Genomic DNA, 25,809 nt, shown 5'->3' on the forward strand with positions numbered 1-25,809 from the left:
GCAGGAGACTAGAAAAAAGTGTAAATAACACATCTTTAATATGATTTACTATGACTAAAGTATCTGTAAGAATTAGATATGTTTGCAAATGAGTTCAGTTATTCAAAAGGCTCTTTTAAGTAAAGGTTGAGACCCGATTCGCAGTAGAGAGCCCTTCGTTTTTAAGACCCGTTTTTAAGACTCCACATACAGAACACATACAGAACTTGCCAAAGTCGCAAGAAACGCAGCAACATTTGAATATACTTTTATGGTTTATTATTTAGTTTTGGATTTGTTAAGTAGCCTCGTTTAGGTGTACAGTGTGAAAAAAAACTGTAGATTTTAAGTTGAAAACAGGCAAATCCGTCACCACAATTTTATCATAAAATATACAGTGGATTTTGCACTAAAATACTGTAAATTACTGTCATTTCTATCTGCAAAATCTGCCAGTGTTTTTCTTTTTGTTTTTGTTTTTTTAGCCATAAAATCTACAGTCGTTTTTACAGTGAGTCACTGTAAATTAAACAGGCTTCCGATAGTACGTGTGTTTATTTCACAGACTAATCATATTAGTCTTTCTTCCACTGTTATTTAAAATGTTCATTAATATCTGTAGTTGATTTTACAGTCCATTACTGTGAATGGAAAATGTTACCACATGTATTTTTACACTAAAATTCTGGCAACTGAGCTTCCAGTATTTTATTGTATAAAGAACTGCCTTATTTTTACAGTGTAATAATAATAATAATAATAATAATAATAATTGTCTGCGAGGAGAAATTTATCTTGGACATCAAGACAGCGTTTTACATACATACAAGACAATTTTGAATTGAATTTTCAATTCAGAATTTTAAATTGTCATTTTAGTTTTCATACAGAGAGTATTCTCGTTGCATTATTTGTAGGCTGTATGTTTTCCTGTATGGTTGACATGCACATACTTGCCAACCTTGAGACCTCCGATACCGGGAGGTGGGGGGTGGGGGTGGGGGCGTGGTCGGGGACGTGGTTGGGGCGTGGTTAAGAGGGGAATATATTTAAGCTAGAATTCACCAACTCAAGTATTTCATACATATATATATATATATATATATATATATATATATATATATATATATATATATATATATATATATATATATATATATATATGTATATATATATATATATATATATATGTATGAAATACTTGACTTTCAGTGAATTCTAGCTATATATACATATATATATATATATATATTTATTTTATTATACATATAAATAAAAGAAATACTTGAATTTCAGTGAATTCTAGCTATATATACATATATATATATATATTTATTTTATTATACATATAAATAAAAGAAATACTTGAATTTCAGTGTTCTGGAGGCTATCCAGTAGATGGCAGTATTGTCCTGTTTAAGAGTGTCACAACATTGCTGTTTACGGCAGATGAACTGCTTTACGGTAGACTAAACGTGACTGTTGTTGTTGTGCGTTGTTACCGCGCTGGGAGGACGTTAATGAAACTGCCTAACAATAAACCCACATAAGGAACCGAGAACTCGCCCTCGATCATTCTACAGTTATGACATCATTGGGCAGGCAAACTGTTTATATTGTGGGAAAACGGACGTGAGAACAGGCTGTCCCCACTCAGGTCCGCATTGAGCTGGAGGGGGCGTGGCCTCCAGCTCCGGCTGAATACCGGGAGTTTGTCGGGAGAAAATTTCTGCCGGGAGGTTATCGGGAGAGGCGCTGAATACCGGGAGTCTCCCGGTAAAAACGGGAGGGTTGGCAAGTATGGACATACATGCTGTGGAAAGTGTTATACTAAAGATGATCAACCTTGTGGTTATGTTTAGCCCCTGTATTTCTTATTGTGCCACAAAGTTTCTTATGTGAGGGAAAATTCAAAATAATGATTTCACTGTCAAAGCATGGAATGTTTACAATGAAAACACAATCTAAATAAAAATTATAATATTTTAGAACATTTTACAGGTTGATACAATTGAGAATCATTCAGATCTACAACTTTTCTTTTAACTGCTACCAGTGATCATGTCCTTGAATGAAAATAAGTAAGTTGTGAAAAGTATTCTAAAAAATAAATATTACAAGTCATTCTTTTCAATAGGTTCAAAGACCTATTGAAAAGAATGACTTGTAATATTTATTTTTGTAGGAATCGCTGTTGAAGATCCAGATCCCTTTAGAAATACATAAATCCCATGCCTTTTTAGTAAGAATGTAACTGGATTATTATTAATTATTGAAACGCGCTTGCAATCTGGGTCGCATGTTGAGGTAGCAAATGTTCTAACCTAGATACAACTGTTTTCCAGACGCTGCCAACCACGACATATGAGCTAGAAATTGTGGCCAAGGACATGGCAGGAAGTGAAGTGGGCCTGACAGGAACAGCCACTGCAACCATTACCATCACAGACAAGAACGACCATGCCCCTGAGTTCACACACCCGCTGGTGAGAAATCTTTCTTTTCTAATTCTTTTGCAGGGTTTTTTTTTCCTCCTATCCTCCTTTCGCTCAGGCGGCTACAGAAACAGCCTGTGAGAAATGTTCGGCTTCCCATGCAAGGAGGTTTGATTTCGAGCTCAGCTCGAGTGGGCTGATGAACGCCGTATCAAAGACGTCATGATAAACAATATTGAAAGACGTTTAGTAATTTTTGTGGTCATCATGGGAAAAACTAAAACTTTAAGAATACCAGTGCTCTGAGACGTTATTTTATGGTGTAAAACAGGGGGTGTCAGCATTGGCGTTGTTAGGCCTATTTTAGGGGGGCTCAAGCCCCCCTAAAATGTTCTTAAGCCCCCCTAAATAATTTGGTGTTAAAAAAAATAAATAAAAAATTTTTTTTAATTTAATTTTATTATTTTTTTACAAATACATGCCGACATATTCATTATAAAGTGGCCCGAATATAAGTTTAAATAAATAATCATATAACCTGTCATTATTCACTCAGCTTCCCCTCACTTCATAGTGTAAGGTAGAGAGCCCCTTTAGTGGGACGGTATCCAATCCATTCCACTTGTTCATATAGAAAATGCCCACATCACTCAAAATCCAGTCCGCATTTTCTCTGCGACCTTGCTTGCGGTCCTGCAGGTGTACGAAGCACATTAGCACACAGCACTGCAGAACAAGAACCTTGAATCCGCAATTGTAAATAATTTAGTTTGTAAGTTTTGTTTCTTGTAGAATCTATATGAAATGATATACATTAGCCTATTGTTAAAATAATGAAAACAACATTATTAAATATATTTGTTTTATTGTATTGTTACATTAATAGCTGTTGTATTATTATAGGATGGCTTGTTAAACATTTCATAGGATTTTCAGAGGGTGGAAAAACCAAGACATTTAATATAAAATGTAAAATGAATAAATACATAAAAAGAAAAAGAAAACAAATGGTTAAAAGCCATCGTCCTGGGGAGCATTTAATTTTGTCCCGTGCATTTTTTTTACCGTCCCCGGGACGACGGGACTACATTTATCTCAAGCCCTGGAAGTTACATTTTATTGTTTGCATTATTTGTTTCAGCATTGCACTTTGAAGATGGTCCCTCAGCTCTTTGACAGCTTTGGCTCTTTTTCAGATCAGCAGACTAAGTTGTTCTTATTTACAGTATATATAAATGTTTCTCATTTCTATTCAGACTTCCATATATATTTAATTTCCTTAACGGCTTGCCATAATATATTTATATAAATATATTATATACAAGCCAAATTATCCCAATCCAGATATTACTTTAATTCAAGTAATTAAGTAATATTTCCATGGCTTGAATTTACAACCATTTTAGTCACATATGTGCCCAAAATGTAATCTGTGCAACTTCAAAATATTTGGGAACAAACAATTATTGTATTGTGAGCTAAAGTGGTGGCATTAGCCTCTATGTTGTGAATGAATAACATAGAGGTTAATGCCATGACTTTCATTGTGTTTCAGCGTATCTTGAAGGATCATGCAAGTCATTGTTTCTTGTTGATGCTGTAAACAAAATGTCACTGTGCAAACCCATGTTTGTTGTTGTACTGAACACAGATTGAAAATAAACCCACTGAAATAATAATAATAAAAATGAATAATTTCTAAGTCTTTGTTAGCCGTTTGTGAAGTTTTGTGCTCGTGCGCTACGTTCGCTCGCATCCTGTGCATCTCCTGGGGGCTAAGCCCCCCTTGTTCTTAAAAGCTAGTGACGCCCCTGGGTGTCAGACTCATTTTAGCTCAGGGGCCACATGGAGGAAAATCTATTCCCAAGTGAGCCCGGACTGGTAAAACCGTGGCATGATAACTTAAAAGTAAAGACAACTTCAGATTGTTTTCTTTGTTAAAAAAAAAACCCAAGCACAATCTGAAAAGGTACAAGTCATAATGTTGTTGATTTTTTATTTTTTTTACACACAGTAGTTAATAGTATTCTATCTTCATTCGTCGTTATTTATACTTTCTGAATAAATGATGTGATAATGTTTGTCAGTCAAATACGTGGAATTTAAAATGCTCTAATTATTGTTAATTTTTAATCTATCAGAATATGAAATTAATACTAATATCCATCCATCCATCCATCCATTTTCTACCGCTTGTCCCTTTCGGGGTCGCGGGGGATTAATACTAATATCAAAAACTAATTACAGGATGTTATGAATGTAATTTACTCATTTTCCTCAACTGATGTACTAACATCATGTGGTTTATTCTGCACATAACCTATATTGCCAAAAGTATTAGGCCACCTGCCTTGACTCACATATGAACTTGAAGTGCCATCCCATTCCTAACCCATAGGGTTCACTATGATGTGGGTCCACCTTTTGCAGCTATTACAGCTTCAACTCTTCTGGGAAGGCTGTCCACAAGGTTGCGGAGTGTGTTTATAGGAATTTTCCACCATTTTTGTTTCAGTAGTCGAGAAAGCCTGGCTCTCAGTCTCCGTTCTAATTCATCCTAAAGGTGTTCTATCGGGTTCAGGTCAGGACTCTGTGCAGGCCAGTCAATTTCATCCACACCAGACTCTGTCATACATGTCTTCATGGACCTCGCTTTGTGCACTGGTGCACAGTCATGTTGGAAGAGGAAGTGGCCCGCTCCAAACTCTTCCCACAAGGTTGGGAGCATGGAATTGTCCAAAATGTTTTGGTATCCTGGAGCATTCAAAGTTCCTTTCACTGGAACTAAGGGGCCAAGCCCAACTCCTGAAAAACAACCCCACACCATAATTCCTCCGCTGACCCCTGTCTGTCAGTTTGCGTGGCCTACCACTTCGTGGCTGAGTTGCTGTTGTTCCCAAACTCTTCCATTTTCTTACAATAAACCTGACGGTTGACTTTGGAATCTTTAGGAGCGAGGAAATTTCACGACTGAATTTGTCATCCTATGACATTTCCAAGCTAGTAATCACTGAGCTCCTGAGAGCGGCCCATTCTTTCACAAATGTTTGTAGAAAGTCTCCATACCTAAGTGCTCGATTTTATACACCTGTGGCCGGGCCAAGTGATTAGGACACCTGATTCTCATCATTTGGCTGGGTGGCAATATAGACTATGTAGCATCATTTACACCTAAATTTGGACTCAATTCATGAATCACACATGAAGTTAGAAGGAATACACATTATTTTAACACATTTATGTGCGCCAAGAAAATGTGTCCCCAGTTATAAGTACAACACGAAATGTACAAATGTGTTCATTTTGGTAGAAATGAATCATTTCTACCAAATAATAATAATAGGACCAAGTAGATGTCAGGTTCAAACGCTGATGACATCTAATAATCAGACAAGAAGCAAGGAATCATGCAGAGACAGAGTTCAATTTAGCTCGAGGAGGCACGCGTTTTGGGCTGTATTCTAGTTACAGATCCAAACTACGTTCTAAAAGTCAAGCCCGCGAGCCTCCTCTATTTATTTGGAAGGGCCCTATTACATCACTGAAGCTGTCGCTGAGGGAAGGGGCTAATCTCGACAACTCCAGTTAGACACAATATAGGATTATAGAATAAATACAAATGAGTTGACGCAGGTCATATCGCCTTGTCTCTGCTCTGTCTGCATCACGGCAGTGTTCGGCCTTGTCTCTGCTTTGTCTGCGTCACGGCAGTGTTCGGCCTTGTCTCTGCTCTGTCTGCGTCACGGCAGTGTTCGGCCTTGTCTCTGCTCTGTCTGCGTCACGGCAGTGTTCGGCCTTGTCTCTGCTCTGTCTGCGTCACGGCAGTGTTCGGCCTTGTCTCTGCTCTGTCTGCGTCACGGCAGTGTTCGGCCTTGTCTCTGCTCTGTCTGCGTCACGGCGGTGTTCGGCCTTGGCAGCCAGCAGGCCAAGTCTGGACACAACACTGATAAAGTCTGCTGGCAATCTTTTGGACTGCCAGCTTTGCACAGATACAAAAATACCACTTCAGCACAATTGACAATCATTTATAGCAGGGGTGTCAAACGTACGGCCCGAGGGCCGGATCAGGCCCGCGAATAGGATTTATCCGGCCCACGGAATGAGTTTGTTAAGTATAAAAACGTACCCGAAATTTTTTAATGAAAGAAACTCATGTTCTAAATGTGTCCACTGGATGTCGCAATAGCAATTATTTGTAGATGATGCTACATATGTACAAAATAAACCACATGTTAGTGCACCAGTCAAAGAAAATTATCAAACTACATAAATAACATTTTGTTATTTGATTTTGATATAATTTTTTATCTTGATAGATTGAAAATTAACACCAATGAGTTGACTGATGAACATTATCACATCATTTATTCAGAAAGTATAAATAACGACAAATAAACATAGAATACTATTAACCGCAACATAAGTGTAAAAAACCCCAAAAACATTACGATTTGTACATTTTCAGAATGTGCTTGTTCTATTTTTAAACAAAGAAAACAAAAAAAAAGAAGTTATCGTGCCGGGATTTTACCAGTCTGGCCCACTTGGGAGTAGATTTTTCTCCATGTGGCCCCCGATCTAAAATGAGTTTGACACCCCTGATTTATAGCAATGGCCCTTAAGCATAAAGTTATGATAATATATACATAATTATTCTAACATTGCAACACTAAATTGGCCTTAGTGTGTGAATGTTGTCTGTCTATCTGTGTTGGCCCTGCGAGGAGGTGGCGACTTGTCCAGGGTGTACCCTGCCTTCCGCCCGATTGTAGCTGAGATAGGCTCCAGCACCCCCCGCGACCCCGAAGGGAATAAGCGGTAGAAAATGGATGGATGGGTATTCTAACAGTTACATTACCAACAACATCTTTGACAATCAAGGTATGAACAAGCTGTGCAAATACGTAGTGTCCAAGCAAGGAAGTGTTGACATAGCTCCGCCCCCTCTGATGTCATTGCTATTGCGACATCCAGTGGACACATTTATGTTTGCGGGCCTGATGCGGCCTACGGCCCGTACGTTTTACACCCCTGGTGTAAAGTCACCTTTGCATGTATTGGGGCGGTATAGCTCGGTTGGTAGAGCGGCCGTGCCAGCAACTTGAGGGTTCCAGGTTCGATCCCCGCTTCCGCCATCCTAGTCACTGCCGTTGTGTCCTTGGGCAAGACACTCCCAGTGCCACCCACACTGGTTTAAATGTACCGTATTTTCCGCACCATAAGCCGCCCCGTGTTGTATGCCGCACCTTCAATGAATGGCATATTTCAAAACTTTGTTTACCTATTAGCCGCCCCGTGTTATTAGCCGCACCTACGCTACGCTAAAGGGAATGTCAAAAAAACAGTCAGATAGGTCAGTCAAACTTTAATAATATATTACAAACCAGCGTTCTAACAACTCTGTTCACTCCCAAAATGTAATGTGCAAAATTGCAATCACAAAAATAGTAACACTCAAAATAGTGCAGAGCAATAGCAACATCAATAACTCAACGTTGCTCATACGTTAATGTCACACACCACACAAAATAAACATTTAAAGGTCACTTTCTGAAGTTATTACTCATCCACAAATCCCTCAAATTCTTCTTCTTCGGTGTGCTTCACTTGTTTTTTGACACCATCTGTGATGTGGACGCGCATGAAGTCGTAGATCAACAGGGACGGAGCTGCGTGAAAAAAGTCACCCGGTCTCTTCGCTCATCTTTTCTTCATCCATCCATCCCTTCGAGTTAGCTTTTATGATGACGCCGGCTGGAAAGTTCTCTTTTGGCAAGGTCTTCCTTTTGAATATCACAGTGGGTGGCAGTTTCTGGCCGTTAGCATGGCAAGCTAACAGTGAAGGACGACTTCTCATTCCCTGTGGTGCGAATATTCACCGTACGTGCTCCCGTTGTATCCACAGTGCGGTTCACATGAATATCAAAAGTCAGTGGAACCTTGTACGCGTGTCTCTTAGTTGGAGCCATTTTGTGGTCTTTACAGAAACACACAAATGAAATGAAACGTAATATCCGCGCGCTTCTTCTTCTACGGGGGCGGGTGCTCACCTTGGCGGTTGCTCACAGTAGAAGAAGAAGCGCTTCCTCTTCTATGGGGGCGGTTGCTTACCGTAGAAGAAGAAGCGCTTCCTTTTCTACGGGGAAAAAAGATGGCGGCTTTTTACCGTAGTTGCGAGACCTAAACTTTATGAAAATAAATATTAATATTAATCCATATATAAGGCGCACCGGGTTATTAGCCGCACTGTCAGCATTTGAGAAAAATTGTGGTTTTTAGGTGCGGCTTATGGTGCGGAAAATACGGTAACATAGATATTGGGTTTCACTATGTAAAGCACTTTGAGTCACTAGAGAAAAGCGCTATATAAATATAATTAACTTCACTTCACTTTTGCAGCCTCTCAAAACACCTTCCTACACAAGCAAACGCTTGTTTACACCCACTCAATCGGTTTGACCTTCACCTTCTTGGGATGGAAAAAAAAAAAAAGTGTTTCTGCTAAGTATAAACTCAAGGTAATCCCTACAAGAATCAGAGTCTGCAAATAATGTATTTGACAAATAACAAGACATCTTAATAATTGGGTGATATGGGTGCACGGGCAAGATAAGGGAATCGTGAGCAGGAGTAGGCGTAGACGTGGTTTGTTTAGTCAGCCATGCCTCAAGGCATTTGCAAAAGAGACTAAACATGCCTGACGGACATAATCTGGAAAAATGTTGGAGAACATTTTGAGAAAAAGCTCAAAATCAATGCCCATTTTTGCACCTCGTGATTGATGTGTCAATAGCCGCTGCCCCTGGCTGCGCCCCGAGGTGCGGTTGTTGCATTGATGTTGTGCGGTTGTTAATGGAAACGCCCACAGATGCAATCCGTTTTTAAGACACATCACACTTTGCCACAACCCCAACCTCCCTGGAAGCTCTCCCGTGATGCATTTGGATGTCAGGCGCGCTTGCGAGGAGCACAGCTCACATGTGAAATGTTGCAGCTCAGAGGGCTTGGCTGGGGCCGTTCAAGGTGCACCGTGTCCCGTGTCCCGGTTAATGTTCTCATTTGTCAACGGGAAGAGATTCGGTTAACGGAAGAGAAAATGGACCTCTTAAAAAGCAAGTGTTTGATGGCGCTATATGTTCCCAATTTAAATCCTTTCACAATTCCCAACGGCTTCCAAACCGGCCATAAATTATTGATGACTCCCTAGCTGTCCGGCAGCATACGTTTATTTGCATCTGTATGTGTCCACGCGGGAATTGTGTTGATGACACACTCAAGCTTTAACTGTTTGAATTATTCAAACTCGCACTCAGTTCAGTTCAGTTCATTTTATTTCGGACATGCAAAAGAGAGTACATTAGTGCAGTGCCGGCCCAAGCCTCCATGGGGCCCTAAGCAAAATTTGATTTTGGGGCCCTCTATTTCTGCCAATAATATTGATTGTTGATCATTTTTTCAAACACCTACTTTAAACTCATTGCGGCTCTGGCAGTGTTGTTTACATTATCCTATTGTCAGCCTGGCATGTCTTTACAAATGACATGTCATTTATAAAGATATGGGGGTGGCCCAGTTAAGAACATAAATAATACCAATGAATGAATGAACGAATGATGTCCAGAGTGCCACATATGGTTCCTAATCTTAAAATGTAGAAAACATTCAGCTACAAGAGTGGCCTGGGGTTGAACAGTCCAAGTAATAAAGCTTTGTATTTACAGTAAAAGTGTCATCTTGTCTCATCAGTCTTGTACATATTAGTCTTTAATTACTAGTTTATATTTTTAGTTAATTGTTCATATTTAATGTTGACTTTGTACAAAGAGAGCGCAGTCTACTGAAGTTAAATTCCGTGTGTGTTGAACATAACTGGACAATAAAGCTGATTCTGATTCACTTTATTATTTTTGGTAACAAAAACCTGAAACAGCAATGTGCAAAAATAATTCGTAGTGCAAGAAAAACAATAAAGCGCAACAATAAAATCACTTAAATATATATAGAAAGGAACAAATTCAATTGTACAAAAAAACAACATAATTAAATTAAATATCAAACAAATACTTAAATAATATCAATGAACAGAGTTACCAGAAACAAGGTAACATAACGGTTTATAAACAAATATAAAGTTACTACATATTAAAACTATGTAAATGTACATAATGATCAAAATAAACTACCTTAAATTAAGGTCCTTAATTCACACATTTGACCATCACATCACAGTTTTGTTCCTCTGTTCTTCACGACCCACACCACTCCACCCACTCCTTAAAACCTGTGCTTCCTGGCTTTTCTGGAGGCAAAGTCAGTTATGACATCACTGTAAGAAATTTGATGGCCGACTTTGTTATTAATACTAATCACTGCCAGTCCACTCAGTCTTTCTTGAGCCATGGAAGATCTCAAGTAGTTTTTTATTAATTTGAGCTTGGAAAAGCTCCGCTCTGCAGAAGCGACAGTCACAGGAAGAGTGCAGGCTATCCGCAGAGCTACCCAAAGATTTGGGTACAACTCACTGATCTTTGATCATTTAGAAATCATCAGTCAGACTCGTACATGCAAAAAATAAAAAATAAGAATTTTTTGTTAATTGCTTTTGGGGGCCCCCTGGTGGCCGCGGGGCCCTAAGCAAGCGCTTAGTACGCTTATGCCTTGGGCCGCCTCTGCATTTGTGTACAAACTAAGTGTTGTGATCCGCTGCACGGATCATGTTCTGTTTGGGTTTTTAGGTCACTTGTGTTTTTCTGTTGTCTTGGTCTTCTTCTAGTTCCTGTTTATGCACCTCTAAGTTGGTTACCATAGCAACTTATTATTTTCACCTGCCGCGTGTGTTCCCTACACGCACCTGTTTGTCATCACTGTCATTATTATATAAGCCTGCCTTCCCATTCAGCCTGTCTTGCTTCGTAGTTTGTTTCCTTACATATGGGGCTGCATGGCGTAGTGGGTAGAGCGCCCGTGTCAGAAACCTGAGGGTTGCAGGTTCGCTCCCCGCCTCATACCATGCCGTTGTGTCTTTGGGCAGGACACTTCACCCTTGCCCCCGGTGCCGCTCACACCGGTGAATGAATGTTGAATGAATGATAGGTGGTGGTCGGAGGGGCCGTAGGCGCAAATTGGCAGCCACGCTTCCGTCAGTCTACCCCAGGGCAGCTGTGGCTACGAAGGTAGCTTACCACCACCAAGTGTGAATGAATGATGGGTTTTTTAACATGTAAAGCGACTTTGGGTACTTAGAAAAGCGCTATATAAATCCCAGGTATTATTATTATTATTATTATTATTACAACAGATGACGACTTTTGTTCCTGCTCTGAAACCGTCTAGCTCACACGCTAAAGGCTCTGGTAACCTTCCAGCTCCCACGCTAGCTCCTTTTTGTTTCTGCTTTAAGTGCTATGAGCACGTTCTTGTTTGTTCAGTATTATTTATTTCTTAAATAAATAATTTCTTACCTGCAAGCTGTGTCCGAAGCCCGATCTGCATTCCTGGGAGAACGAACATTCGCATCACTATGCGACCCGGTCGTCACACTAAGGTTGGCAGTTTTCATTTCAGTATGTCTGAAAAGGAGTAGGAGTACCGTATTTTTCGGAGTATAAGTCGCACCGGCCGAAAATGCATTATAAAGAAGGAAAAAAACATATACTGTATAAATTGCATTTTTGGGGGAAATTTATTTGATAAAACCCAACACCAAAAATAGACATTTATAAGGCAATTTAAAATAAATAAAGAATAGGAGCTGCCATGCAAGGCGCTAACCAGCAGCCATCAGGGGCAAGGGTGAAGTGTCTTGCCCAAGGACACAACGGACGTGACTAGGATGGTAGAAGGTGGGGATTGAACCCCAGTAACCAGCAACCCTCCGATTGCTGGCACGGCCACTCTACCAACTTCGCCACGCCGTCCATATAGAACATGCTATACGTTTACCAAACAATCTGTCACTCCTAATCGCTAAATCCCATGAAATCTTATACGTCTAGTCTCTTACGTGAATGAGCTAAATAATATTATTTGATATTTTACGGTAATGTGTTAATAATTTCACACATAAGTCGCTCCTGAGTATAAGTCGCACCCCCGGCCAAACTATAAAAAAAAAACTGCGACTTATAGTCCGAAAAAATACGGTACTCAGAATAACGTTAATAATCCCCGGGGGGAAATGGCGATTTTCAGCACAATCCCATTCAAGATCAGACAAACATTACAAGGAGACAGAACAGGATCACTGACGGGTCTGCCAACTTCCGGCGCTCCTTACAAAAAAGGTGAGAAACAGGTAAACGCTGAGGGGGCCAAGGAAAAAAACACTCATAGCCATAGCACACATAAACATGTGTGTAGGAGGGAAACATTAAAGAACACAAAGGACATCAAATACATTAAAAGAGCAGAGCTGATGCAACCAGCTGCCACTCCAGCAGTGCCCTTTCTACACACAGCCACAAAATTAAAACAAAAAAAAAAATTAAAACATATACACTACCCATCGTCTGCTGGGGTGTTGGGAGTATGGCCAGAGACAGGAGCAGACCCAACAAAGCAACCAAGAGAGCCGACTCCACCCTCTGCCGCCCACTAACTCTCGGACAGTGTCCAGTCTTCACGGATGTCCAAGGAGACCGAGGTGTCCGATACCTGCTCATTCAGCCAAGACACTGTGAACCTTGTCCGTCCCGCCGCTCTACACCAGCTCCGCAGCCCTGTCTCTTCATCCGCATCTCCTCCAGTCTCTCCAGACGGACTCTGGTGTGGCAGAGACCCAGCAGCTGGTCTCCATGGCCAAAAGGCTCCCCAGAGGCAGATCCAGAAGTTCACAAAAAAGCACCGCAGAAGTCACGAAAGTGCCACCCCTTGTCACACAGTCCCAAAGGGTCCTGAACCAAAAGGCAAAAAACCCCAAATGAAAACAAAAAAGAAACACCAGGAACACAAAAGGATGACACAAGAGCACAGAGCTCCTGCCACCAGCAGCCACTACTGCGGCGCCATCTTGGAAGAAAAGTATCTCTGGTATCAACTTCCAAAATCCCTTTCTTTCAAAATACTTCAGCAAAGAACATTTGTTTTAGAGTATGTGGCACTGAACAATTTCTCAAATTGTGTTGTGATTTGTAGTTTAAAAAACATCCCGCAATGAATAGTTGTTTTTAGGTTTCTGCGGAGAGCTAGCCTATATTAGAAGGAAGTCACGTTAAAGGACCAGATGACAAACAATTCACTAACACGTTTTCTTTATGTAAACGTCAGTAGAAGAGGACGAAAAATAAAATACTAGCGACTAGGGTTGTACAGTATACCGGTATTAGTATAGTACCGTGATACTGATGAATCATATTCGGTTCTATACCGTCTCTAAAAAGTACCAGTCCACCCGGACTTTGAATAGGACCAATATATGATACTGTAACGACTTGGTATCGGATCGGTACCCACAATTGTGGTATCTTTCAAAACGAACGTAAAGTATCAAACAACAGCAGAATAAGTGATTATTACATTTGAATAGAAGTGTAGATAGAACATGTTAAAAGAGGAAGTAAGCAGATATTAACAGTTAATGAACAAGTGGATTAATAATTCATTTTCTACCACTTGTCCTTAATAATGTTGACAAAATAATAGAATGATAAATGACACAATATGTTACTGCATATGTCAGCAGCTAAATTAGGAGCGTTTTTTTGATTACTTACTAATAAAAGACAAGTTGTCTTGTATGTTTTATTTTATTTAAAGGCCTACTGAAACCCACTACTACCGACCACGCAGTCTGATAGTTTATATATCAATGATGAAATCTTAACATTGCAACACATGCCAATACGGCCGGGTTAGATTAGTAAAGTGCAATTTTAAAAATGTGAAATATCCTGCTGAAAACGTCTCGGTATGATGACGTTTGTGCGTGACGTCATGGATTGTAGCGGACATTTTGGGACAGCATTGTGGCCAGCTATTAAGTCGTCTGTTTTCAACGCAAAATTCCACAGTATTCTGGACATCTGTGTTGGTGAATCTTTTGCAATTTGTTTAATGAACAAAGGAGACAGCAAAGAAGAAAGCTGTAGGTGGGAAGCGGTGTATTAGCGGCCGGCTGCAGCAACACAAACACGTAGCCGGTGTTTCATTGTTTACATTCCCGAAAGATGACAGTCAAGCTTTACCATTGGCCTGTGGAGAACTGGGACAACAGAGACTCTTACCAGGAGGACTTTGAGTTAGATATGCGGTACCGTGAGTACGCAGCTGCGGCTTCCAAACATTTGATCGCTTGCCCGTACGTGCGTGCCGCTATGTGCATGTCACGTACGTAATTTTGGGAACTTTGGGGAAATATATGTGCTGTATGAACTTTGCGGAGGTGAACGGTACTTTGGGCTGTGGGATTGAGTGTGTTGTGCGGGTGTTTGATTTCTATTGGCGGGTTATATGGACGGGAGGGGGGAGGTGTTTGTTATGCGGGATTCATTTGTGGCATATTAAATATAAGCCTGGTTGTGTTGTGGCTAATAGAGTATATATATGTCTTGTGTTTATTTACTGTTTTAGTCATTCCCAGCTGAATATCAGGTCCCACCCGCCTCTAACAGCGTCTTCCCTATCTGAATCGCTTCCACTGCCCTCTAGTCCTTCACTCTCACTTTTCTCATCCACGAATCGTTCATCCTCGCTCAAATTAATGGGGAAATTGTCGCTTTCTCGGTCCGAATCGCTCTCGCTGCTGGTGGCCCTGATTGTAAACAATGTGCAGACGTGAGGAGCTCCACAACCTGTGACGTCACGCTACTTCCGGTACAGGCAAGGCTTTTTTATCAGCGACCAAAAGTTGCGAACTTTATCGTCGATGTTCTCTACTAAATCCTTTCAGCAAAAATATGGCAATATCGTGAAATGATCAAGTATAACACACAGAATGGACCTGCTATCCCCGTTTAAATAAGAAAATCACATTTCAGTAGGCCTTTAAGGACAAACTTGCAATAAGAAACATATGTTTAATGTACCCTAAGATTTTTTGTTAAAATAAAGCCAATAATGCAATTTGTTTGTGGTCCCCTTTATTTAGAAAAGTACCGAAAAGTATCGAAAATAATTTTGGTAATAATAATAAGACTCCTTTAACGCGCCCTATAATCAGGTGCGCCTAATAGATGAAAAAATATCGAAAACAGAACATTCATCGGCAGTTCGCCTTATAATCCGGTGCGCCCTATGGTCCAGAAAATACGGTAGTCTTCTTTTCACTGCTGACACATATGCCCTGCAGTTTACCCCTGGGGGGTCAGTGGGAGTACTGCATACGTGAGCAACCCTAGTTTGAATGGTTTTTTAACAACCTTATTTGGGTGATGTTCTACAGGCCAAATGAAAAGTTCTGGCAGGCCGGATGCGGAAAAAGATGTGAAAATACACCCGTCTTCTTCGACATCTGGACGTTTTTAACCTTATCTCTCAGCCAATCTGTTGTTATAATCTTCCTTCCCTCCACAAGAATATCCTGATCCTGCCCTCATTTCCTTCCTCCGCACTCGTTCAATTTGCACGTATCAGCGCTCGGCTAATTCCACGCCATGTCTTGCCGGCGTCTCTTCCCCCTCAGCTCTTCGTAACGAGACGGTGATGGACCTTATCACTCCTGTCACTCAACCTTTATGACGAGCAGGCTGACTTGTCTCTCACTATTTCTCATACCTTTGCCTGCAACAGCCCAAAATGTTCTCCTCTATGATGACCTGGACAATATGCTTTGCCTGCAATCCAGCTGTCCCATGGATACAGATGTTAGCAGTGATGGATGCTGCACCATGTACGAGGCAGCAGGGCCCTGTCAGTGTAGGCCTGTCTTGGGGAATGGCTAACGGGTTTTGCGGATTAGAGTGGGGAGTGCATGATTGCTTCAGTAGTTGTGATACACACATCGCTGTCTCTGGGTGATGTTGAGGAACAGTTGACCAGAAATACTTCTTCTCCCCACCCCCCAAAAAAAGGCAATAGAAAAGGATTTGTGGGCTGTATGCCAGGGTAAGCAGAATCTTAGAAAGGCTGGCATGTGTGTGTGTGTGTGTGTGTGCGTGTGTATTCTGGTATTTCTACCCTTCTTCGGACATCAACAAGTAAAAGTACCTTCCATATGAGGACCGGTGAACAAGTTAGGCCCGAAATCATGGTCCCAATACGGAAAACCATAGCATCTATTAGAGAGCCAAATACTATAGTCCGTGAACATTGCTCCAAAGTCAGGATTTTTTGTTGATTTCATGTGCATACAAAAGTAAACATGGACAGCGTGACTGCGTGGGTTCCCTCCGAGTACTCCGGCTTCCTCCCACCTCCAAAGACATGCACCTGGGGATAGGTTGATTGGTAACACTAAATCGGCCCTAGTGTGTGAATGTGAGTGTGATTGTGCATGCCTCCGTGCGTGTGTATTCTTGTATTTTTACCCTTCTTCGGACATCAACAAGTAAAAGTACCTTCCATATGAGGACCGGTGAACAAGTTAGGATCGAAATCATGGTCCCAATACGGAAAACCATTGCATCTAATAGAGAGCCAAATACTATAGTCCGTGAACATTGCTCCAAAGTCAGGATTTTTTGTTGATTTCATGTGCATACAAAAGTAAACATTGACAGCGTGACTGCGTGGGTTCCCTCCGAGTACTCCGGCTTCCTCCCACCTCCAAAGACATGCACCTGGGGATAGGTTGATTGGTAACACTAAATCGGCCCTAGTGTGTGAATGTGAGTGTGATTGTGCGTGCGTCCGTGCGTGTGTGCGTGTGTATTCTTGTATTTCTACCCTTCTTCGGACATCAACAAGTAAAAGTACCTTCCATATGAGGACCGGTGAACAAGTTAGGCCCGAAATCATGGTCCCAATACGGAAAACCATAGCATCTATTAGAGAGCCAAATACTATAGTCCGTGAACATTGCTCCAAAGTCAGGATTTTTTGTTGATTTCATGTGCATACAAAAGTACACATTGACAGCGTGACTGCGTGACTGCGTGACTGCGTGGGTTCCCTCCGAGTACTCCGGCTTCGTCCCACCTCCAAAGACATGCACCTGGGGATAGGTTGATTGGTAACACTAAATCGGCCCTAGTGTGTGAATGTGAGTGTGATTGTGCATGCGTCCGTGCGTGTGTATTCTTGTACTCCTACCCTTCTTCGGACATCAACAAGTAAAAGTACCTTCCATATGAGGACCAGTGAACAAGTTAAGATCGAAATCATGGTCCCAATACGGAAAACCATTGCATCTAATAGAGAGCCAAATACTATAGTCTGTGAACATTGCTCCAAAGTCAGGATTGTTTATTTCATATGCATACAAAAGTAAACATTGACAGCGTGACTGCATGGGTTCCCTCCGAGTACTCCGGCTTCCTCCCACCTCCAAAGACATGCACCTGGGGATAGGTTGATTGGTAACAAAAATTGGCCCTAGTGTGTGAATGTGAGTGTGATTGTGCGTGCGTCCGTGCATGCGTACGTGTGTATTCTTGTATTTTTACCCTTCTTCGGACATCAACAAGTAAAAGTACCTTCCATATGAGGACCGGTGAACAAGTTAGGCCCGAAATCATGGTCCCAATACGGAAAACCATAGCATCTATTAGAGAGCCAAATACTATAGTCCGTGAACATTGCTCCAAAGTTCGGATTGTTGATTTCATGTGCATACAAAAGTAAACATTGACAGCGTGACTGCGTGGGTTCCCTCCGAGTACTCCGGCTTCCTCCCACCTCCAAAGACATGCACCTGGGGATAGGTTGATTGGTAACACTAAATTGGCCCTAGTGTGTGAATGTGAGTGTGATTGTTGTCTGTCTGTCTATTTGTGTTGGCCCAGCGAGGAGGTGGCCACTTGTCCAGGGTGTGCCCCGCCTTCCGCCCGAATGCTGCTGAGATAGGCTCCAGCACGCCCCGCGACCCCGAAAGGGACAAGCGGTAGAAAAATGGATGGATGGATGAAAGGTGCAAAGGCAGCAATATATGATAAAACAAGACGGCAGCTAAAGGACGTCCCTATTCATCCCCGAAAAAAACCTGCCAGGTGAACAGCTGATTTTACGACTTCCGGTACTGACGTAAGACAACCTGCGTCCAATATGTGACCATAGGATGAACAAATACACTACGGTACTAAGACTATAGTGGCCATTAACAGTTAGCTTCTACAGCTTGCCCAAAGTGCGGCACAGGGGCCATCTGTGGTCCTTGACTCGTTTGTCATCGGCCTTAAGCGCATTACCAAAAACAAAAAATAAAGATTGAATTTGCACCCCTGGTGGTGAAATCTATCAAAATGTGGGTGGCCCCAAAAAGGAGGGATTTTTAAAATTGACTGTGTGTCAGTTTTAAAAGTGCTCCCCCTCTGGTCAACATATGAAATAACAAGTGTGTGTGAAAATTTGAAGTGCTCCCCCTCTGGCCAACATATGTAAGTGTGTTTAAGAAATTTTGAAACGTGCCCCCTTTGGCCAAAATTAATTTAAAAAAATAAATAAATATGAGACATATTTGAAATAACTTGAAGTAAATAATGAAGATTAAAAACCAATTACAAAAAAGAAAAGAAAAAGAAAAACATTAACTAAAAGCTTAGCTTTTTTATATTTGCATACTGTGTATATATTATTAATGTTGTAAATACAAATCTTTATATATGTAGAAAGGGTGGTCCTAAAGAGGAAGGCATTTATCGGAGGTCTCAAGAAAGTAGTAAATACAAGAATGTGTGTGTGTGTGTGTGTGTGTGTGTGTGTGTGTGTGTGTGTGTGTGTGTGTGTGTGTGTGTGTGTGTGTGTGTGTGTGTGTGTGTGTGTGGAGGGAGTGGGCGGGGGGAGTTTTGTTTTTGTGAATTTTTAGTTCTGCTGTCTATCAGGCACTCAAGTTAGTTTGTGGGTACATTTCTAAAACTAACATTTTCCAACAGATGTGGAAGCCACCTCAAAGGGGGACTGCACTTTTTTTTGGAATTTTGGAATCATTATGAAAAACATGACGATTGATGTTATTTGTGGGTTGTTTTTTTTTAATTCTAAATATTAAATAAACGCGATCAAAAGTCTGCTTACAATGGAGCCTATTTTTATTTAATTTTTCTTGCACTAAATGCTCTTTCAACATCCTGCTGAGTAACTTTAAAATGCTGGTTGTCCCTCAGACTATGGCTTGGTTCCGGAACTTTTCTGCTAAAATCGAATGTATCAAAACGACAATAAAAACAGTTAAGATCGTTAGCCAAATCAATATCTGTGCTAAAATCATCTAAAACAGGGTGTCAAACTCATTTTATATCGGGGGCCACATGGAGAAAAATCTACTCCCAAGAAAATTATTATTTGTTTAAAAACAGAACAAGCACATTCTGAAATGTACAAATCATAATGTTGTTGGGGTTGTTTTACACTTACATGTTGCGGTTAATAGTATTCTATCTTTATTTGTCGTTATTTATACTTTATGAATAAATTATGTGATAATGTTCATCAGTCAACTCATTGGTGTTAATTTTCAATCCATCAAGATAAAAAAATGATATCAAAATCAAATCACAGGATGTTATTTATGTAGTTTGCTCATTTTCCTCGACTGGTGCACTAACATTGTGTGGTTTATTTTTTTTACACATGTAGCATCGTCTACAAATATACAAATAATTGCTATTGCGACATCTAGTGGGCACATTTAGAACAGCAGTTTCTTTCATTAAAAAATGTCGGCTCATTTTTATCAATCAATCAATCAAAGTTTACTTATATAGCCCTAAATCACAAGTGTCTCAAAGGGCTGCACAAGCCAGAACAGCATCCTCGGCTCAGATCCAACATCAGGGCAAGAAAAAACTCAACCCAATGGGAACAATTCCAAATATTACAGTATATTATCATACTTTCTAAACATGTTTTTGTCTAAATACAAATACTTAATTTTACAGCAAACTACCCAATAAAAATGACAATACATTGTACGTTGTTCTTTACGGCATTTTACTGTAAATTGAAAAAAACTACAACTGATTCTTGTGTTAAAATTCTGTTGACTGAGCTACCGGTTTTTGACTGTAAAATCTATAGTTGTTGTTTTTAACGGTGTATTACTGTAAATGTAAAAAAATTATACTTTTTTTTTTACGGTAGAAAAACTGGCATCTAAGTTGCCAGAATAAAAAAAGAACTTGTATTGTTTTTCCGTTCACAATATAATGTTCTAAAAACCAATGTACATTCAACACAAAAATTCTGGCAATTAAGCTGCCAGATTTTTCCGTAAAAAACCCCCCAAAAAACAGTGGTACTGTTTTTCCATTTACCGTAAAATGTTGTTAAAAAAACAAACAAAAAAAAAAAACAGTATATTTTACAGTAAAATGTTGTAAATGTCAAGTTTTAGTGAATAATGAAAACCAGAGACAAATTCATACATTATTTGCTGTTACAAGCGGCCCTCTGATGGCAGCCAAAACTGCGATGTGGCCCTCAATGAAAACCAGTTCAATCAAAAATCAGATCGACCTCCCGGTTGTGCTCGTTGAGCCACGTCTCAACAAAGGCCATAATACAGACGTTTTAAAAATATTTCTGGAAGCGAACAAGCCCCTGCAGCTCGTCCCCTTCATTTCTCAGGGTTCGAACCTTTCCCATAATCATTGTGGGTAGGGGGATCCGATTATGCCGCTGCTTTCTCAGGCGTAGTCTAAGGCCTCCTCGAGATCATTTCCACTTCCTTTTCCTGTTCTTTTTACCATTATTTGCTTCATTAAAGTCTTTGTGAATGAAGTCCGGAAGCTGTAGTCTTAGTCGACTGAACCAAAGTTGTAGAGTTGAGCTACAGCAATGCGTCTCTGGAGTATTGAGTCCTCACGGTTCTCACCTGCTGCACTGCATTGCAGAAAAACAGCGAGTATGAGTATTATGACCGTGGACTTAAAAGCATTGCTTTATCTGATGGCCTTCCTGCCGTGACATTTGGCTTTTGTGCCCCCAAACAGTTGACGACACCCAAGGTCAAGTGGCCTTGCCCCTGAATATATGAAATTCCAGGCCTGGTAGAGGGTTGGAATTGGCCCCCAGACCACTTTTTAGACACCAATGCTTTAAGACACCAATGCTTTAAGACAGGGGTGTCCAAACTTTTTCCACTGAGGGCCGCACACGGGAAATTTAAAGCATGCGGGGGCCAATTTGATATTTTTTATTTTCAAAACCGTAACAAAATATATGGATTTTTTATTTGTTTTTATTGTTTTACCTTTAGGGCTCCCGGGGACCATAAAGGGTCTCAATTATTAAAATGTTAACATTTGTTAAAAAAAAGTTAAATTATTATTAAATTTATTTAACGCTTACAGTAAATCTCTACAGTATATCAACTTCAGGTTGATATTAAGTTAAAAAAAAAGCCTTTCCTGTCAAAGACAACTTTGTTTTTTATAATAAAACTGAAATATGCAGTATTTCCCCCACTGCCAAAAACATTCAGAAAGCAATGTTTGATGTGAAGTAATTAGAGCCTTAAAAAGATCAACAATGCAGGACACAATTGATTTTAATTTATTATGATTTTTGAGTAATCACAGTGAAAAGATGAATAAAATCCCATTAAATATATGTGGGATCCAAAAGGTGCCCCACTCATAAAGTGATACATTTTTATTAGTTGTTTTTACTTTCAGCACTTAAGTTACGAGATCAACTTCAGATATATCTGTCGATTTTACGTTTGAACTATTATTTTGTTTGTTTTATGGTCTTTTGTCCAAGAAAACGTTGACATTTGTATATAGCAACCACACAATATATGCAATATTTTCCACATAAAACATTTTAAAGTTAAATATTTTAAATCATTGGAGCCTTGAATAGGTCAATAATTCATTATAACATTTATTTTTTTATTTTTTTTGAGCAATGGCAAAAAAATAAAAAATAAAATAGACAAAAGAAAGAAAAAAAAAGCCTGCATGGCAGCTTTGTGTCAACATTGCAACTTTTTCTAGTTAGATTTCACCTTATTCCACTTTTTTTAATGTTTTTTTTTATTTTCGCAATAGCATTTCCAGAATGTGGCGGGCCGGTAAACAATAGCTACGGGTCGGAAATGGCCCCGGGGGCGCACTTTGGACACCCCTGTTTTAAGAGAACCCCCAGTGACCCTAAAGTGATGTTGTTTTTCTCCAACTGTAAATGCGACAGTAGTGTTACTTACCGTAAAACATCAGCTCTCAAATCACTTATTTAGAATATTCATGTTTCGTATTTCTGTTTCATTCTGACTTGGACATGTTTTGACGGCTGTCATGTCAAATCTGCTTTGCTGAATGTCACATTCAATGAAAAGCTTTTTATCTAATACAATACAGAGGGCTTCAGTCTCTCTCAATGCCCTTCAATCAAGTCTAAATAACCAAAAAAATGCATTGGTATTTGGCGGATAAACATCCTTGCCTCCCCTGGCGATGTTCGCGCTCCATCTAAGTGGGATTTCTTTTTGCCTCTGGAAAACAATCACTTGACTGCATCACGTCTCGAAAGTTCAGAAATGTTGGATACATGCATTTTTTAAAATAGTTTTAAAAGCCTTTAACGGCAACATAATACAATTTATTTTTTTGTTAACCTCCACTTAACTTGTCACAGCTTGCACTTGCCAATGATTTATCTGCTACCATGAAGACAATGCTGTCCCCCCTATTAAAATTGTTTTAATTGATTTGTTATTTTCTTAACTACTTTTTACTCCATTTAACGGCACTAGCATCTTATACTTACTAGTGGTATGTACCTCCTATGTTAGGCTGACCATACGTCCTCTTTTCCACGGACATGTCCTCTTCTGCGGGTGTGTCCGGGGTGTCCGGGCGGGGTTTCTTAAATGCCTCAAATGTCCGGCATTTTGAGTTAGGGTTGCGTGTATTTTCAATGTACGTCTTGAGCAGGGATCGGCAACCCCTAACATCTAAATTAAGGGCGTGCCGTGATGGCACTGCATACACTACCGTTCAAAAGTTTGGGGTCACCCAAACAACTTTGTGGAATAGCCTTCATTTCTAAGAACAAGAATAGACTGTCGAGTTTCAGATGAAAGTTCTCTTTTTCTGGCCGTTTTGAGCGTTTAATTGACCCCACAAATGTGATGCTCCAGAAACTCAATCTGCTCATAGGAAGGTCAGTTTTGTAGCTTCTGTAACGAGCTAAACTGTTTTCAGATGTGTGAACATGATTGCACAAGGGTTTTCTAATCATCAATTAGCCTTCTGAGCCAATGAGCAAACACATTGTACCATTAGAACACTGGAGTGATAGTTGCTGGAAACGGGCCTCTACACACCTATGTTGATATTGCACCAAAAACCAGACATTTGCAGCTAGAATAGTCATTTACCACATTAGCAATGTATAGAGTGTATTTCTTTAAAGTTAAGACTAGTTTAAAGTTATCTTCATTGAAAAGTACAGTGCTTTTCCTTCAAAAATAAGGACATTTTAATGTGACCCCAAACTTTTGAACGGTAGTGTATGTTATGCCCTATTACTTGCACAAACAGCATGCCAGTCTAGTCTCAAGTTGTATGAAGCTTTAACTTGCACACGTGGGAGACAGCAAGGCATACTTGGTCAACAGCCACACAGCTTACACTGACGGTGTCCGTATAAAACAACTTTAACACTGTTACGTTACAAATATGCGCCACACTGTGAACCCACACCAAAAAAGAATGACAAATACATTTCTGGAGAACTTCCGCACCGTAACACAACATAAACACAACACAACAAATACCCAGAATCCCATGCAGCCCTAACTCTCTAACCTCAACCGACGCACGGAGGGAGGGGGGGGTGGGGTGTGTGTGATGTGTGGGGGATTTGGTGCTAGCGGGGCGTGTAGACTGGGAGAGTTAGGGCTGCATGGGATTCTGGGTATTTGTTGTGTTGTGTTTATGTTGTGTTACGGTGCGGAGGTTCTCCAGAAATGTATTTGTCTTTTTTTTTTGGTGTGGGTTCACACTGTGGCGCGTATTTGTAACGTAACAGTGTTAAAGTTGTTTTATACGGTCACCGTCAGTGTAAGCTGTGTGGCTGCTGACCAAGTATGCTTTGCTGTCTTATTCATGTGCAAGCAGAAGATGCATTCAACATGTGGCCGGGCAGGTATGCTGTTTAAGCAGACTGTAGAGGGCGCTAAAGGCAGTGCCATCACGCCCAAATTTCGGGTGTCTCCCGGGAAAAGTGGGAGGATTGGCAACTAGACGCTGTTGAACGCCATTCATGTAAATCTCGCGGGCCGCACTAACTTTAAACTGTCATATTAAAGTGCGGGCCGGGGCGCGTGTCTGAGACTGACTCCTCAAAATGGCTCTTTGAGTGATAAAGGTTGCCGACCCTAGACTCTAGGGTTAAGTTAAGAAGGGGTTAAACAAAACAAGCTGTGAAGGTGCGCACGCAGAAACATTGGTGAGGGAGGGGCAAAGACACAGAGCGAGAGAGCTAGTGAGTGGAGACAGACATGAAAACAAGAAATGCCGAAAAGTAAATGCAACTTCACGGATGATTTGCTGAAAAAGTATTTGTGTTTTGGTCCTGGTCGTGACACATGGGAAGCAGAATGCACTGTGTGCAAAGCAGGAACGTGTATATCTGTGGCAAATAAAGATCTACAAGCCCATATCGACACTACAAAGCACAAAACAGCTGTGCAGGGCGAGAGCTCGTTTATGACAACCTTTTTCCAAAACACAACATAGAATGTGAGATATAACAGGATAATGCATACATTTGTCATTTGTTTTCAAAACGCTTACAAAAAAGTGGTACCCCAAAAATTTACTGTGGGACCCCATTTGTATGATTTGATGGGGTCCCTAGGATCCCATTTTGAAAATTCGTAGCACCAACACTACTGTCAACATAGGACAAAAAATGCTTTATTTAAATAAATATATTACTTATGAAGCAAGTTCGAGTATCATTGGCAAATTTTCACCTAGTCCCGGCCTTGGCACGCATATGTGTCCTCTTTTTGGGATTTCAGAATATGGTCAGCCTATCCTACGTATTTAGTTATTGATTTTTTTCTTGATTGCTTTGAAGCAGCAACTCAAACTTCATATTTTCAAAACAAGAAACACAAAATATATTCAAGTATAATAAATCAGTGTGTCTTCTGTTATGACTATGTGGGTCACTTCCATGCTGGCAAAGAACAACACAAGACTTTTAAGGACTGCCCACTGGTTTCTTTTTGAAATTTTGTGTGAAGTTGAGTGAAATAAATACTTTGGTGTTTTCATACTGGGCTAAATAGTTTCTAATAGTTGGGAATAGATGGTATCTGTTTGGTTACCATAGCTAAAACAATGCA

At 40.3% G+C, this 25,809-nt stretch overlaps 1 protein-coding gene across 2 annotated transcripts in view; it reads left to right on the forward strand.

Moving 5' to 3' along the window:
* Window positions 1-25,809, forward strand: part of cdh13 (cadherin 13, H-cadherin (heart)) — a 909,098-nt gene that overhangs the window by 689,135 nt on the left and 194,154 nt on the right. For both annotated transcript variants that reach the window (XM_062035861.1, XM_062035860.1), the window contains one exon: window positions 2,325-2,465. In XM_062035861.1, the coding sequence (XP_061891845.1) occupies window positions 2,325-2,465 (141 nt within the window). The remainder of the gene's footprint in view (window positions 1-2,324; window positions 2,466-25,809) is intronic.

The sequence above is a fragment of the Entelurus aequoreus genome, linkage group LG24, assembly GCF_033978785.1.
Source record: "Entelurus aequoreus isolate RoL-2023_Sb linkage group LG24, RoL_Eaeq_v1.1, whole genome shotgun sequence".
Classification (NCBI taxonomy): Eukaryota; Metazoa; Chordata; class Actinopteri; order Syngnathiformes; family Syngnathidae; genus Entelurus; species Entelurus aequoreus.